Below are 17,174 nucleotides of genomic sequence, written 5' to 3' on the forward strand. Positions count from 1 at the left end.
ACTTACTTATAGGATGGTTAAACTGATACAAAGCATCTAAAATTACTAAAGTTTCAGTGAAATTCTCTCAACGTATCTGCAAATATATTTATCAAGTTATATTGGTAAGCGCTGACATCAAGGTTGAGATCGAAAGCTTTTCGGACACCCCTCGTATAAATCTCGAACAAAATAAAAATACACAATCAGGAACTATTTGAAGAATTATGATTATAACTATTGATATTGCAGCACCGACGAAATATTTACAGGTAAATCATTTTCCAGATTTGATTGCCGGAAATCCACCTCCGATTTAACAGATATGACAGACGATGTGGCTCATACAATGACCACGTCATTAAGCAGACCCAGCTCTCCGAGAAGAAAGGGATCTGTAAAGGGTCTTGCATATTTAGCGTCCAGGCGCAGCTCCAGAGATTCCATTGCTTCCAATATGTCAAATGTATCGTACGAAGATATAGGCCCCCTGAATTTCCAAAATACTGTTCGAGGTCGACAAAGGAGAACTTCTAATTTCTTAGAATTGCCAGGTGAGTCAATGCTCATAATTATACTATCAATTGTGAAAGAAAGTTTATATTGGCGTGGTTTTTTTCGCTCTTAATGAACTATTACAGATAAATGAAGTAATTTAAAGTTGAGCTAATCAATAATATAACTTCATTTCTATGGTCATTCCAATGGAAAAAAACAACAATGTAGGGAACCCAGATAAAATGAATTAATCATATAGTGGGTGGGTTCTATACAAATAGAAATACAAACCTCAATATTCATTTTCTATGGTTTCAACCTAAGGTTTAGTAAGCTCTTTAAGGCGTTGGGAAAACAATTCATTGGGCTTCGATACAAAAGATTGCGGCACTGCATTTTAAACATATCCTTTTGATTCAAGCTTTTCCCACGCGAGAATTTGGCTATGGATGTAAATAAATAGTAATCTGATGGAGAATGGACTTAATGCTGGACTGGATGTAATAGCAGCTCAATATCACAAAGTTTTTCAATCTTATTCCTTGTAACTCTAGCAATTTGTAGTTTAGTATTATCTTACTGTTTCCAGTTAACTGAACCTGGATATTTGTCTAATAAAATCTCATACATTCGGCATTCCACCATCTGGAATGATGTCGAAGGAGACGAATAGACCAGAAACACAGCAATATTTTCCGCTCGAATCGACCTTTCTTTACGATGGGTTTTGGAAATTGTCCTTCGTCTAATCACTGATTTTCCATGTGCGTCTTGTTTGAATAGATTTTGGCAGGGCAAGGAGCTGTTCTCACACCTGTATTCGACGGTTCGCTTGAACCTCGGTTAATTCGTGCGGAACTATTCGACAACTTTAATAGATCTCATATAATGATTTTAATTGGCGATGTATTTAGAATTTAGAAGGTCCAAGGAAGTTTAATAATCGGCAAGTACTGATACTAAGTTGATTTTTCCTGCTTCGCTTGTAACTTCAATTTCCCACGCATGTTGACGACCTGAGCTCGAACTGTCTTTAAGTGTAGAACCTCCACTATTGAAATGATTAAACTAACGTTTTGTCGTTCGGTCATTAACTGGGTTTTCCCCTTCAATTTCACAAATTTCACTTGCTGCCACGTCTGCTTCAAACTTTTGTTTCCAATAATGTCTAAGAAATACCAAAATTTCTTATATATCATACTACTACTTATTATAAAAACGTACTCCGTCTTCAATAAACAAAAAGAGTATGATAAAAAGAAAATAAAGCAATAATTGTAGGTACTCTTTATAGAATTAGAGACTAGTCTTAACAATTCACGACATGTTTCAATTGAGGCGTAGTAATTTGGAGGCTCCCTCTGTAATTAATAATTATCCCAGTAACTGTACGCACTCATAAAAAATTTCAATAGGCGCGCTTAATCAATTAACTGATATCTTCCAACTTCTAAATGCACCCCTATTTTAATATATTCTGGCACGATCGCATTGTAATAAATAAGGGAGCATACTTATAGCTTCACCTGATTTACTCGGAAATATCTTTTTTGGAGATGGTTATTTGAGGTAATTGAAACTAAAAAAGAAGTAAAGAAAAACATCAATTGCAAACCAATTTAGGAAATGATGCATATAATTTATTCTAGAAAAATATTGCCAATAAATGTACTTAACTAGAAAGCCAGCTAAAAAAATCCAAGACGGAGTTGTGTTTGTATTTGTGCGGAAGGAAAAATGTCATTGTTGTTATTATTAACATTGTGAAAGTTATATTGAAAACTTCTGATTGAAAACTGTCTTTCTGAACCAGAAAAAGCTAAAGCTGCAGCTTATTACGTAAAACAATTCGACGAATAGATCGTCCAAGAAAAAATGTATAGAATTATTCAAGAAATTCCATACAGTATTAATCAAACAGAAAAGGCGGCTCCAGAAACACTTTACCAAAATCCGAAAGAAAAGTTTCACCGCAACACCTTAAAAATTGGTGAAATATAACTGTAATATAAACCCTTCGCTGAAGACGATTAGAAGCATGTTAAACAAATATCGTGCATAAAATGTTCATAACAGCGCCTTCTTCTGCGTCATAAAGTTTGTTTCCAAGAGTATGGGATCATAACTGAAAAACTCTCTTAGATAATCTTTTCTATAGGGAAGAAATTCTAATTAGATGGTGCGATTCTATAGGATATCTCAGAATTTTTTAAAAAAATAATTGGGACGTGGCATTCTAATCATTTAAGATGCGTTTACAAAGAGTTCTGTTGGTAGCGTATCCATCAACTAAATTTTTGGTTAACAATGTATATTCCAACAGGATAATGCATGGATTCATGTCAGTAGAGTCATTGTCCTTCAATGAGGCAAGGAATACTGAACTATTAGATAATCCTAGTATTCTTCAGACCAGATTCCGATTGAAATATATGGGGAATTATTTTTAGTCAAATACAAATTTGCCAAAAAGTTGTTATTTTGCTGTTTTTTTTTGGGATAATTCTAATGAGTTAGAATGTGCTGATTCTAAAAATTCCTTTCATTGTGTCATAAAAAGTTTTGTGACTACCCGTCAAATGTTTGTGCCCACGCTTTTCACACAACAAATGAAAATAATTCGATAAATTTTGATATATATTTTTCAAACAACATTTATAGATAAGAGGGTAAGCTACAACTCGTATCGATTGTCAATCCGTCGAGTTAATCCACGTTGTAAAGTTGAAAAATCCAAAAACTATAACCTAGAATTTCTAAAATCTTTAGTTCAGGTTAGGTTAGGTTGAATTAAGTTAGGTTACCAAATCTTTCAAACCAGATATTCTAAAAACTGACCGAGGAGATTATTCTTCATTAGACAATGATTTAACTGATAACATTACATTTGCATCTGAACTAACATTAAATTGTTCGAAAAAATCAGTAACATTTTACATAGGTGGCATTTTTAAATATGTTTGTTTAGAATGTAAAATATTTTTTAGCAATACAATGTAAATATATATATATATATATATATATATATATATATATATTTTATATTTGTTTCTCATTCCATAATTGAAATCCCAAGCTGCATATTCTTCCGTCACGAGTTGTCTAATCTTTATGACAACCACGATCACGAGTTGACAGGCATATTTTAAGAGAAGTTATAATTTTATGGCGCGTATTAATATCATGAGTTAGCGCACGCCCAAATGAGAATATAATAGTAATGAAAGTGTAATTGTGACATTGTGACATATCTAAATTTTTCAATCATTAATTTAATTATTTTGGTGTACAGTTTTAGTATTCTCTGTAAAAATTTCAAAAAATAATCGTCGTCTATTCGGTTCCATTCGTTTTTCATGATATTCTAAACATGTGAAGTGGAAGTAGCACACTGCTTTCTGACTTTCCTGTGCGATTTGTCCCACAACAACTCAATCGTGACAGCCAAATCATTACTTTCAGTACATTTTTCCTTCCCAATTCTCTGAAATACTGATTGCACAATTTTCAGGAGTGTTTTAGATCCTGTTAGAAGATGAATTTTCTACCTCTAGTAACCCATTGTCCGAAATATCTTCAAATTATCACCGAGCCTCCCCATGTTTTACAGTCGAAATTACAAATGGAACTAGCATCAGTTTTTCCTTTCATCTGCGCAAATTAAACTACAATCATAAACAGGGAAGAAATAAGTCACAGTCTAAGAATAATGAACAAATCAGCTACTACTTTAAGTTTTAACTTGTCGCCCTCACCAACCTGATATGGAGATGCCCTCGTATAAAGTAAATAAATAACGAACATGTGTATTACTTTGAAATTTAATGGATGGATTATGAGGTGGGCATAAAATTTCAACCGATAGTGTACGTATCCACGTTTGATTAGTTAAAATTTTGAAATTGAAGTTGAAAAATTAAAAAAAAACCTTATATTGCTTGACAGAACTTTTTTTAATCAAAATATATTCATTAGTTAGTACTTAACACATTTAGGCTCCTTTTGTGTGTGAATGTAAATTTTTTAAATAGTAATATGCTATCGTTGACATTCTCCATTTTTACTTTTCTCTATCTCCTCAATCGTTTACCTTGCTCTTCACTCGCATCTCCTCAATTTTCTAAAAAGTAGTTAAGGTAGGACTTAAAAAATATATTCTTAAACTCAAAAGGTAATCTGAGGCTTGATGTTTTATATCAACTGAAAACTATGATATCGGCCATAATAAAATAAAAACCACAAGGCAAAAGTTTCCGAAATAATTGATGCGGTCAATACCTAAAATTAAATCTGTATCAATGCCTGGTTTCATTCAGACAACTTTAAAAAAGTGTATTTTCATGAAGAAATAGGTATTGTTTAGCAAAAGTCACGTTTTCATTTAACAAGTTTTGTCCGTTATTTAATTTTAAATTCTGACAACTCGTATCAAATTGCTCTTTTATTCTAAACAATGCAACAGTTTTCAATATTCACAAATCCTGAGAAGTGATGAATGAAACTTTGTCCAATTATACAAATAATCCTTCCAGCAAACTGAATAATTAAAATCGATCGAAAGCATTATTAACGTTTTAATGAACATAACCTTGAAACACAATATTCTGGATTATCAGATTATACTTCACTCATTTTTTGAAAGAATGAAATTCTTTCAATAATTTTAAGATACATTAATATAACATCGAAGGTAATGAGACTTGGTTTCAATCATTAACATTTCATCAAGGCACTACTGTCGTTCAGTTCAATAGCATCACAATTTCCTTTTATCCAATTATGTTTTAAGGAAAAATAAACGAAATAATTTATTAAATTACCATTTTACTTAGTGAAGTTATGTTATTTATAGAATTAAGAAGACAAAAGTCAAAGCAATAATTGGCTCATAAATAAGAAAAAACATATAAGTAAGAGATAATTATTTTGAGATATTTGTGTTTTACGTTTCTTTTTTTTAAGCATTCGGTTTGAATTATAAGTATATGCCCTAATATATACTTTCATATAAATACAGGAAAACACGAAATAAACAGTACTGAAACTGAAATATAGGTGTCTCTATATGATGCGGTCTCCTTTCTGTGATTTTCCTTGTATCCTTCCGTGTTTCCATTCTTAATTCAGTAAGTCCTCTATACTTATTATTTGCACCTTTCATTGGTCCATGACTTTTACCAAATATTCTCTTATCATATATCCTTAGTTGTTCTTTGCCCATATTTGTTAATCTAAAATTTTCAACGGCGTATTTAACTACCGGTTTTATCGCACTCTTGTAAACTGGTTGCTCGGCTTATTCTCTTGTTCTGCATTATAATTTTGTGCTTATTCCTCCTTCCTTTCAGTTTCCATGTATTTTGTCTTTTTCTAATTTATTTTCAATCCTGCCTCTCTTACAATTTTTGTGTCAACAAGACCCTTTGTCTTAGTTTATTAATGATACCATCATTACTGCATACTACTGCAATGTTGAACTAGTTGAACAATACCGAGTCCATCATCCTGCCTTACACTTATTTCAAATTCCTCATAAGGCCCTTTTTTATTGATACTCTTTCCCTAGAATCTAGTTTACTCATTTTCCCCAATGGTTTTAACTTTTAGGGTATATGTAGTTTTTCCATGCTTTTTATAAGCGTCGTTCTTTTTACACTGTCGAATGCTTATATGAAGTCGATAAGTATCATTTGCGTATTAATGTTATGCCCATAGCTCTTTCATTTATTTTATAGTATGTATGACACTTACTGGTGATCTTCTTTGTCTGGAACCTTTTTGATATCCCTCTATTTCTGCTTCCGTTACCTTTTTCAGTCTTTCTTTTATTATTGTTAGTATTTTGTATACGGCATTAAGCAAACTAATAGCTCTATAATCTCTATATTTGTTGGGATTTTCTCCCTTCATTATAGTTATAATCGATTCAGTAGACCGCTCTCTCGGCATTGTTTCTGTTTCTATGATCTTGAATATTTTGTGTCTCTCTCCCATATTATATCAGTTCATCCAATATGTCGTCTGGCGTTCCTGTTTTATTATGTTTCAGTTTTTTGATTATGTCATACATTTCACTTTCGTCAGTTTTTCTTCATGTTCTAGTATTCTACCATTATCACTTTTATCATCTTCTTCGTATTCATTGTCTTCTTCCGATAATAATTGTTTCAAATTCTCCATTTTTTTCTTTATATGTTGATATAATTTTACATTTCTTTTATTATCATTTTTCAAACTGTACATACTGCCATTTAGCCATTTTATTTTCTTTGTTTTTATTATCTCTGTGCTCTCTTTTCTATATATATTATAATCATCTTGCTCCATAGTCCGTAGCCATTTCAACCTAGCCTCTTTTGTCCCGTTTTTGTTGATAAAGGTCGATTTATAAACTTTTACATTCGCACCCGCGTTGACGACCTTGTTTGGTTCAAGAGATTATAAAGTGTGATTCATAAATACAAACGCCCGCGCTCGCGTTCCAACGCTTAGCCAACGTGAAGTCGAACCTAACGCCAACGCCAATGCGGGCACGAACGTAAAAGTTTATAAATCCAACTCAAATCTCTCTTTGTAATCTGTTTAGTTTATGCTGAGCGCGAACGAGGGCGCCAACGCAAGCGCGAGCGTAAAAGTATATAAATCAACCTTAATGTTTCAGTTTTGAAAATTATTAAAAAGCTCATAAACTCATTTTTGTGCGAATTTCATAAAATCCGAAAGCTAGCCAGATAAGGACAGCGATGCATTTAGGTTTAAAAAACGCTTCTTTGCAAAGAGTCCTGAAGGAGTTGGGTGCATTTTGGTATGTGATTTGATATGGTTTTAAGACGAAGCACATTTTGATTTATCGGAAGTTCCTTAACTTATTGCAAAAGTGAGTGTCTGGTGTGTAATTTTGGGACACGGAATCATTGATCCTTAGTTGAGGAAACAATGAAATAATTACGTACTGATTATATCGGTTTATACTGTACATTATATTAGATAGGTTTTTATGGAAAAAAGAACATAATTCCCTCCTTACAAAACTTCATAGAAATATTGTTAAAACATTTCCAATTTTAATCACTCTTTGGAAAAAAAAATAAATACTTGGACGCCGAGTAAAATGTCGCGATGGTGAATACTAAATTGTACGTGAGATCACAGCACTGCCTAATTTTTGCATATTCCTCGTATGTCAATTATATATTTCTCAGAAATGACTCACACTATACTTATCAAGTGATATATCGTTACAATATGCATGACATATTTTGATTTATTATATTTATTTTGACAAAGTGCTGAGCTTTGAACGATACGATGTCAATGTCAATATGTATGTATAGATAACATCGTAGAAAATTAATTTTTGCCACATGTGGTATAGAATGAGGCTTTAAACGGTTATATTCAGACGTAGATTCATTGAGATCAACTCCCGAAATAAATTGAATAGATTCATAACCATATATTTTCCTGAGAATTTTTTTATTCCATAGAGAATAGTGGAAACGAGACTTAGAGAAACAACATCGCTCAAAGATGCGCTACGATACAAATAACAGTTGGCATGTCGAGAGTTTTAATCGATCTGTTTCGTGATATTCTTTCAGATATTGAACAGTTCTCTTTAGTAACCCGAATGAATAATTCGAATCTAATTGGAGAAGTTAGGACGAACTATTATTGGATGAAGCTTTGCAGTACTATGAAGATAAAAACACCATGTAATTTGAATGAAATAGTCTCCAAAACGCTAAATTATCAAGTTCTATAAATCACCCACTTAATTATTTAACATAGCAATCGTACATTGTTTCCCAAAATTCTCTTCTGCTTGTTCTTGTTTCCTCTATAATAGGTTTATCACCTGTTCATCTTCGATATCTCTCCGCATGCTGGCTCTGGGTTGTCGCTCCATCTCTTGCGTGGTCGACCTCTACTCTGTGTTCCACTCGGATATATATACTTTGGTACAATATAATACTTATAACGAATCAAGCTTCGACATTCTAAGAAAAAATACAACTTATACGACGCGATTGGAGTGTAAAACAAAAAAACTTGATGTGGAAGGTGCTGAAGATTGTAAAGCGAAACTTAATCGGCGCTGGTGACGTAAGCAAGTGATTGGCGCGTTGCAAGAATAAATGAGGGCAGAGTAAAAATATCACACTTAAAAAATCTATATCACCGCTATTATGAGTACTAGAGACTTTTGGTACGGCGTGTTCAATCATTTAACTATTTAAACCCAACATCGTTTTCAGACCTATTGCTACTTACTCAAATCTTCCAAATCATTCACGGAACACTGCTTCCGTCGCAGTTCTGCTACAATATTGGTGACATCATTTCACTCAGCGTCACATTGGATGGGAATCCCCGGTTGATTACAACCAAACTAATGGAGCAATAAACATTACCCCATCAACATCAACAATAATATCAAATTTGGCCAAAGTGTCGCAATTGACTTTACTGTACAGTGCAAAATATTTGTATGAATCTCCCGGAATAATTTGCATAGTTTACATTAATAATTTGCCAATAATTCACAATTCCATTGAAGATAAGTTAAATAAACTTTAAAAATAAAGTGATTGTTTTTCATTATTATGATTGGTTGTAGAAAAAATAGCTGTTAAGACACTCGTATGCTTAACGACATTTGCCAATGCCCTTGAGCAGCTAGAATCATCTCAGATCTTGAAATTTCTGTGTGGGGTGAATGTTGAAAATACTAAGCATCATCGGTACCACGACAAGAGAAAAGCACACAACAGATTTTTTGGGTTTTACTTTATATGACACCTAAACTATCATACATAGAAATATATAGAGAATACTAGTCTTAAGGTAACTAATTTTTTTTAAATAAGTATATTATCAACGGAATCATTGTGGTATTTGCCGGTAAAACAATTGATCTTTTTCACTAGTCGAACATATTTTGACTTTTTGCGTACACCTAAACGATTACACATTATCTAGAGATTATCATATATTCAAATATATTTCGTTTGAGTAATTCATCATATAATATACCAAACGTCAAGAATCTTTTAACAAGACAATATATTATATGAAAAGTTTTAGAAATTACTTGTTCTCAAAACTTGATGTTTATTCATATCCAGCATATGGCGACTCCATTAAATATTCCGTATCAATCTTCTCCAGACTTTAGACTTCGATTCATAGTGCACTCAAAAACTTTCGATATTGGAATGAACCTCAACTTCAAAATTAATGAGTCAGGATTAAAAAAGACCACTCGAATGAATCAGTTATTAATCGAGGTGACTTAGCAATTCTTAAAGTTGAATTTTGTGTGTCTGGATTTTTCTGTCTTGCAATCGCATAGCATTAGAAATTAATAAAATATGTATTCATATTTTTCCTCTAATCACCTGATCTATAAACGTTAATGAAATGTTATAATATAATAGTAATAGTGTGATATATAAAGGTTGTCCAATTAAGAGTGATACATATAGTAAAACCGGGATAATTCTTTTATATGCTGGGTCTCTTTGACTTTAAGTTTCTTTACATTAGATCTGAATCAATCAAACACTTCTTATATGGACATAGGTATGGAAATTAAATTAGAAACAATGTCTATTTCAAATATTTTGGAAATGTTATTTCCATTCTATTTCCATTTCAAAACTAAATGTGAAGAAGAAATTTTTTGAAATGTTGATATAATCAGTCACTTTCGCTTGGTTCTATTTTTTTAATGACCTGAACTAATTTGACTTCTAGACTGTTGGGCTATGGATCAACAACTATTGAGCTCAATCATTCGAAAACTACAAAATCTGATATTCGGAAGCATTGCCAGGGAATCATTAACTTTAGGGTACTGGACCGTTTCACTTTCACTTCTGTTCGATAATAAACTTAACCTAACCTAACCCAACCCGAATTTCTCATGATCCCCAAGTCCATGGGCTAAAGAGTATTGGTTGGAAGGAACATCACATGTACAAATTCCAATTCAAGGATGGTCTTGTGAGCTGTATAGTTGTCGCTTTTGCAATTTCATTGGAGTAGTGGGAGTCTTTTCTCCCTTTTATCCTTATAAATCCTTTTTTACTAACTACATTCCTAAAGTAATATATTTTCTTTTTGTTCAGTCCATAGTAGTCTCTTCTAGTATACTGAATTATGGTTACATTTCTTTCTTTGTTCTGGTTATCAGAATATCTTACAATATTTTGTAGAAATTGAATCTCCTTCTTTTAATAATCCCTTCTCAACCTCATCTTTCTCTGATAAAGTGTGAGTGATCTAATATAATCTAGACTAGCTACACAATTTTTATCGGTATTCTTAGCTGAAAAAAGGCAACAAACATTTCATTTCTATCCATTGAAATATGAGAATGCTTATAATCTATGAGCATAACACGTAGGCGTAAGTCCGCTCAAAGCTTTTACCTATTATGGTGAATATCTGATCCGTTGCTCCTCTTTCTTTCTTTAAACCTCCTATTCTCCAACTATTTTCCCACATCTTTAGCCAAAAAATGGTACACCATATCCAGAACTGATACTATTCTATAATTTTCACGCCCACATCTATCTCTTCTTGTATATTGAGATTGTTTCATTTTTCAGATATTTATTATATATTCTAAATGTCTGATTGTCATTTTCTATATATTTTCCTTCATCATATTTAATAATTACTTCTTGAAAAATATTCTCTTGGTTTTTCAAATGTTGTATCTGCTTTAAGATTACTTCATCTGTTGGTTTCTCTACGAGTTCCACGTTTTCTATTTTCTTCCCTATATCTTCTTCCTGTTCTATTTTTTTCTCTTTTCCATCCAGCATCCATTCGAAATATTGAATTTATCTTTTAACTTCTTCTATCAACCTTCCCTCGTTATCCTTTGGATAAGGTAGTGGGTAACTAAGTGTGCCCTTATGTGATTTCATGAAAAATCTAATATGCGGAAAGTATAGAACGATTTCAATACAAAAGCCCGATTTGAACATTTTATTCCACTTAAGAGGCGTCTTTTATCTCCTCCATTAACTTTTCTGGAACACGTTCGATTTCTTTCCAGTTTAACGCGCTGGTGTTTCCTTTTATAAAACAGTTAATATTTTCGATAATCTTAAATGCTGTAGGGGGATTAAACAATTTTTATTTTCCAATGCTCTCAACGCATTAATTTTTTCAGTTATAATCTTTGTATTCCATTGAATACGAAATTATTGAATTTCATCAATATTTATTTTACATAACATACATTTTTTTCACACTGTACTCTGAACTAGACTTTACAGTAGTAATTTAGAAATAAAAAATCAATTAACATCAATAACTAGATTTTTATTCTAATTTTTGAATGTTAAAAGTAATGGTGCAACTACTGTTATTGTAGGAATTACTGGATGTTCTTCTTTATTTCAAATAATGCTGGAAGATGTGTGGTTTTTGTTTAAAACTTGTATAAAAGCTTCACCCCCTTGTATCATTCTTGCTATTTTATTTTTGCTCTCGACGGATTTCTCCACATATTTTCAGTTCATAATTTTTGAATCAAATCACAATATTAATACGAGAGCTATTTGATTACTTATCTTAGCAATGCGGGTCTAATTGTTTCTAAGTACAAAATAGCTTACCAATTTCAAAATTCAAACTTCACATCAATAAGTTTCTGATATGAATATTGTAATTGTTAACTATAAGTTCCGTATATCGATTTACAAACAGCAGTCCTTTCGTATAACATTTATTAATTTAAATAGCAGCGTTCAAAAGTTATTCCTATGCTTAGGCCGAGAAATACCTTTTTAAAGTACTGATAACCGAGGCCGCTTGTGGTCGAGGCAAGATAATCTCGAGGTCGTTAAAAAGTTTCGCGGCAATGCCATTCACACTATTTTTTATGCATTCGTGTAAATTATTAAACTAGATCATTGTGAATAAATATCTTATTGCTCAAAAATCAACAGCAGTTCAATATATACAAAATATTTTGACAGTTCTTGATAGAACGCAAAATGTCTGATACTGATATTTCAGTACCTTCCACTCTTCCTGTACTCGAAAATTTTGTAAATTTGGCGCTTCCCGTTTTAATACCCGAAAAAACGGCAGTACGAAACATATTACGGCGAGTTTAAATATTGGTGTGACAAACAGAATGTTAAGACGATGTCTGAAAACATTTTATTGGCTTATTTGATGAAGAAATCAAATGTTTAACTTCATAGTTAGTTAAAATGGTCATTGAAGATATTCAGAATGTTCTATTAATAGTACTCGTTCCTGATACCAAGACAGATAAGAAGCGTGTTTTAACTAATATTGATTTCATAAAAATTTATCGTAAATATGCAGGTCTTTGACCAAATTATTGTTAATAATCGTCTTATATTCTTGAGATGTGCATCGTTGTTGTAGTGCAGTACAGCAGTAGTTCAGTAGTGTAATGTAGTGTAGTACTATTGGGAAAATGCCTAGTAAAATTGCCAAATATCTCAGATTATCAAATCCTGAAACAGACACGGGTCACTGTTTTCGGAGAAGTTTTGCCACGCTGCTTGCCAATACTGGGGCTGATATGTCAATTCTTAAACGTCACGGTGGATGGAATCCACGACAGTAGCGGCAGGATATACAGAAGACTCTTTCGAAAATAAGAAACAAATTTTTAATTCAATTTCCAGCGATATAGTATCTGGTTTGAATGTAGACAATAACCAGAAATACTAGATGTAGTTGCTTCAACTTCTGGAGTAAATATAAGTAATAATACAAACTGTACAATTAATGTCAATATTCATCCTAAATAATATGAGTACTTATGTATTTGTTGGTATTCGATAAAAAATAATCCTTGTCTTTGTAGTATTTTAGAAATGTGAAATTTGAAAGTGACGTTTAGTTTTGCTGACTGTGCTGAAAACGCTAAATACTGGCTTCGCGTGCAATTGGATGAAAAAATCTGCATAAAGTGACAACTGTCTTATTGAACGTGGTCGCTACAACAACTGTTTTTTTTTTCACAAACAAAAACTAAACATACGCTACCAAAGTAGTATGACGATAAAATAATCTTATTGTTCTAATAGTATTATATAGCTTTTTAATATTTATTAAATCATCGTTTTACGCGCCACAGGATAAAAATTTGTTTTATACACGGGAAAAACCTAGATTTTTGCTTTTTGTTTCTTATATTCTCAAGCTAAAATCTAGTACTTTTTTGCCTTGTATGATAAAAACTATTATTGTCCCACTTTACATCTTTACATCAGAAATCTCTGTTACATAAAAATTACTCTATAACAATATTTATAAGTCTCTTCATTCATACAGGACGACTCTTCTGTATCTTTCCAAGTATGAAAAGCAAATAGCTACTTAATAACAGTTGCCAAATTCAGTAGCACGAATTTGTTTTTTTGTCCATTCAGATAACAATAAAAATATTGAGCGAAAGGCTAACAAAACCTATTCATTTGATGGAAAGCTTTTCAATTCAACGGTATTTCATTTCATTGTCCACAAAAGGCTGGAAATTTTGATAAAGAGATTGTTCTGATTAATTGAAATAGAGTTAAACTAATATGATGTATAACGACTCATATGTATGATGAAAGCCATTGAAATAGATTTCATTTTGACTTTATTTATACGAAAGTTCATATTTTCTATTAAAAATAAATTGATCTCCACAGCCCTTCTAAATAGGAACTAATTTCTCTCATTTTATTAACTACAATTGTATAAATGATATTGAAATAAAGTCACAAAGTGTTTTTGAGACCTCAAACTTGCTTAGTGTGCGTTCACATTGGTGACGCTCAAGCGATGAGCGTCGAGCGATGTCGCCTTTGCGATGTCATCGCGTGCGTTGCCCTGTTCAAATTGGTTAAGCGTCGTTTTAATTATTTTCCATTTCGAACCAAAAGTACGTAATGAATTTGGTATCCAAACGAATATTACTCGAACTTATAGAAAGTACACGACTTCGAAAAAAAGCAAAAACTACAAGGCGTTCATGAACTTAATAGAAATAGACTTGATTATGGCAAATTCCATCACCTTAATCATCAACATTTTTATTTGCATGTTTGTTTGTTTGTTCCAAAAGAATATCGTGGAGACACTGAATACCCCTGACTGGTTTTGTTGAGGACCAATATTTCCCTGTTTTTGTTTTGTTTGGAGAGCCTCTATATCAACAGAAAGTGATAATCCAGATTATTCATTAAATCCTCATGTTGATAATAATAGTTCCAATTTTTCTTTTTCAATTTCTAAGTAAGTTTCGATTTCACTTTTTTTTTAATTTTTACGCGGTTTTACCGGAGGGTCAGTAGAACCAATGTTGCGTTGCATCGCGTGACGTTGAGTGATGGTCTTTTGCAATGTGAACACATTCATTTAAAGTCTATAGCCAGAAAGATTTTTTACACCGCTGGAGCGGCATCGCTGGACGCTCATCGCTTGAGCGTTGCCAATGTGAACGCACACTTAGAATATTCATGAGATTTATTGAGAATTTACGACTTTTTTCTCAAGGGGCCAATCTATAGTAGAGTAAGAGCTCACGATGACCAGACCTTCGTTATTTTTTAAACGCTAAAAGTTTCTCTGTGTATGTCTTCAACACATGTAAGAATGACCCTCGACTATTAAGTTACTATTGTGGTTACTTGGACAAATAAAAGATAGTAAAGGTGTATAAAATAGTAGCTTAAGTTTTTTGAAGTATAAACTTAAATTTTTTCATATTTCCTTCAGGATATATGCAGAAATCGCGTGATCCATTTGCCGGAAACTTTTTACAGTTGCTACCCCCTGCCAGATACCCCTAAATTGCAATAAATTATAATTATACTTTCGTTATAGTATAAGAGCTGAATTTAGTTACTCAGGGACCTATAAAAACATGTTAACTCAATAGCCAGACAGATTTAATAGTTTTCACATCTTAGCAGACACAAGGAGATATAAGGCGCTCAGTCTATTGCGATCTTTTAAAATATTCAATAAAAAAATATTTCATAGTTTAATATTATATAGTATATAATACAGCCATTCAAGCTTAAAATCGACCGAAACCTCACAATTTTAAAGACCTTCATCGATCTTCTTGAAAATTTGGAATTAAATTCATCATTAAATCAATTAAAGCGGTAATGGGCTACAGTTATGTTCAAATATAATAAATGCGTGATTGTTTTCTATCATGACTTCAATATTTTGATAATTTACAGCTCACCTACTCTTAAAAACAACCCTTCATACAAAGATTATTCAAAAAATGTGATAAAAAACATGAATTTTTTTTATTTTGGATCGTAATAGGAGAATTTTTTTTCTTCAAGTATAAGAAATCTGCCCCTCAATATTTTAATTAATGCAACCACCAAAAACCACCCTTCAGAATGTAAAAAATTGCAAATTACTAATTGGAAGCAGTTATAGGGCTCATTATGTTCAAACATGTGAAATGATTGTTGTTTTTTTACAATGTAAATAATATTTCTATTTTTTATATGTAACTACCCTAAAACAGTTATTTAAAAAACGGCTGAAAGTATTAAATCATTTTATTTTCGATTTTAAGTAGAAAAAATATATATAATTTAAATATAACAAATCTGATACATAAGTTTTTAATTTAATTCAACCGCTAAAAACTACCCCTTATTACAAAAATTATGGAATAAATTTTTTATAAGCTTAAAGTAATGGATTTCGTGAAGAAACTGGAAATGAATTGTTGTTTCTGATATAATGAAAAAAATTTCACATTAAACAACTTTTTTCAAAATATACGTGTTCCAAACCATTCAAACTTTTGGAACGTGTTGTTAGGGCTTAAACAAAGATCATTTCACATGAGCTTTCACAGTGTATTCAGTAACTTACCATCTTTACTTTAATACCATATAAAATAATAAATTGAATTCAATTCAAATTAATTCAACTTTAGAACGCAAGCTTATCAAAATCTTTGATGTGTGAATTTTTTAGATCATCTTCATTGTTTCTTGGAGTTGTATGTAAACGTATTTAAGAATTTCTTGTAGCCTTAGTGAAAAATTTCTATGAGTTTCGATTTCGCATAAATTAAACATGAAAAAGTTCACTATCAGATTTGATGCAAATGGAGTAGATTACCAGTGCATAGGAGGAAGTAACTCAAAGGGTAATTATACCGGAAAGAAGCAGTGATGAGCTTTATTCTCTTAGTCTGTGTATGCCGTCTCACAAGATTGATTTGCAAAGAAGTAGTAGACAAATGAGAAAGATAACATATAATCACATATATCCTACTCAGGTTATTACCCTTGGAGAATTCAAAGAAAAATTAATCCTCATGATATTTCAATTTCGATTACTTACTAGAAGAAATCGAAAAGCTTGGATAATAATGGAATCATAATTAGGCTTTGATGCTAGATCAAATTATCTTTCGATATATACTAAGTAATAAAGTAACTTCCGAATCACAAGTTCATGTAAAAGTTACAACTCTTCTTTGCAAAGGCGATTTGACGAAATGATGTAAAGTTTTGCTACGGAGATTATATCGTTAGTTTCTCCCATGCAGGCCAGATACCAGCCAATTTCCTGTAGAATTTTCATAATCAAGGTCGATTTTCTTGAAAATTGGCACGAGGGTAGTATTTACAACCTTTTTCTAGATCTACTCTGTGCCG

At 32.0% G+C, this 17,174-nt stretch overlaps 1 protein-coding gene across 1 annotated transcript in view; it reads left to right on the plus strand.

Annotated features, from left to right (window-relative positions):
* Positions 1-17,174, plus strand: part of LOC130894066 (uncharacterized) — a 209,636-nt gene that overhangs the window by 78,525 nt on the left and 113,937 nt on the right. Inside the window, exon 5 of the mRNA XM_057800626.1 lies at positions 268-533. Within this exon, the coding sequence (XP_057656609.1) occupies positions 268-533 (266 nt within the window). The remainder of the gene's footprint in view (positions 1-267; positions 534-17,174) is intronic.

Source organism: Diorhabda carinulata, chromosome 5 (genome assembly GCF_026250575.1).
Source record: "Diorhabda carinulata isolate Delta chromosome 5, icDioCari1.1, whole genome shotgun sequence".
NCBI lineage: Eukaryota > Metazoa > Arthropoda > Insecta > Coleoptera > Chrysomelidae > Diorhabda > Diorhabda carinulata.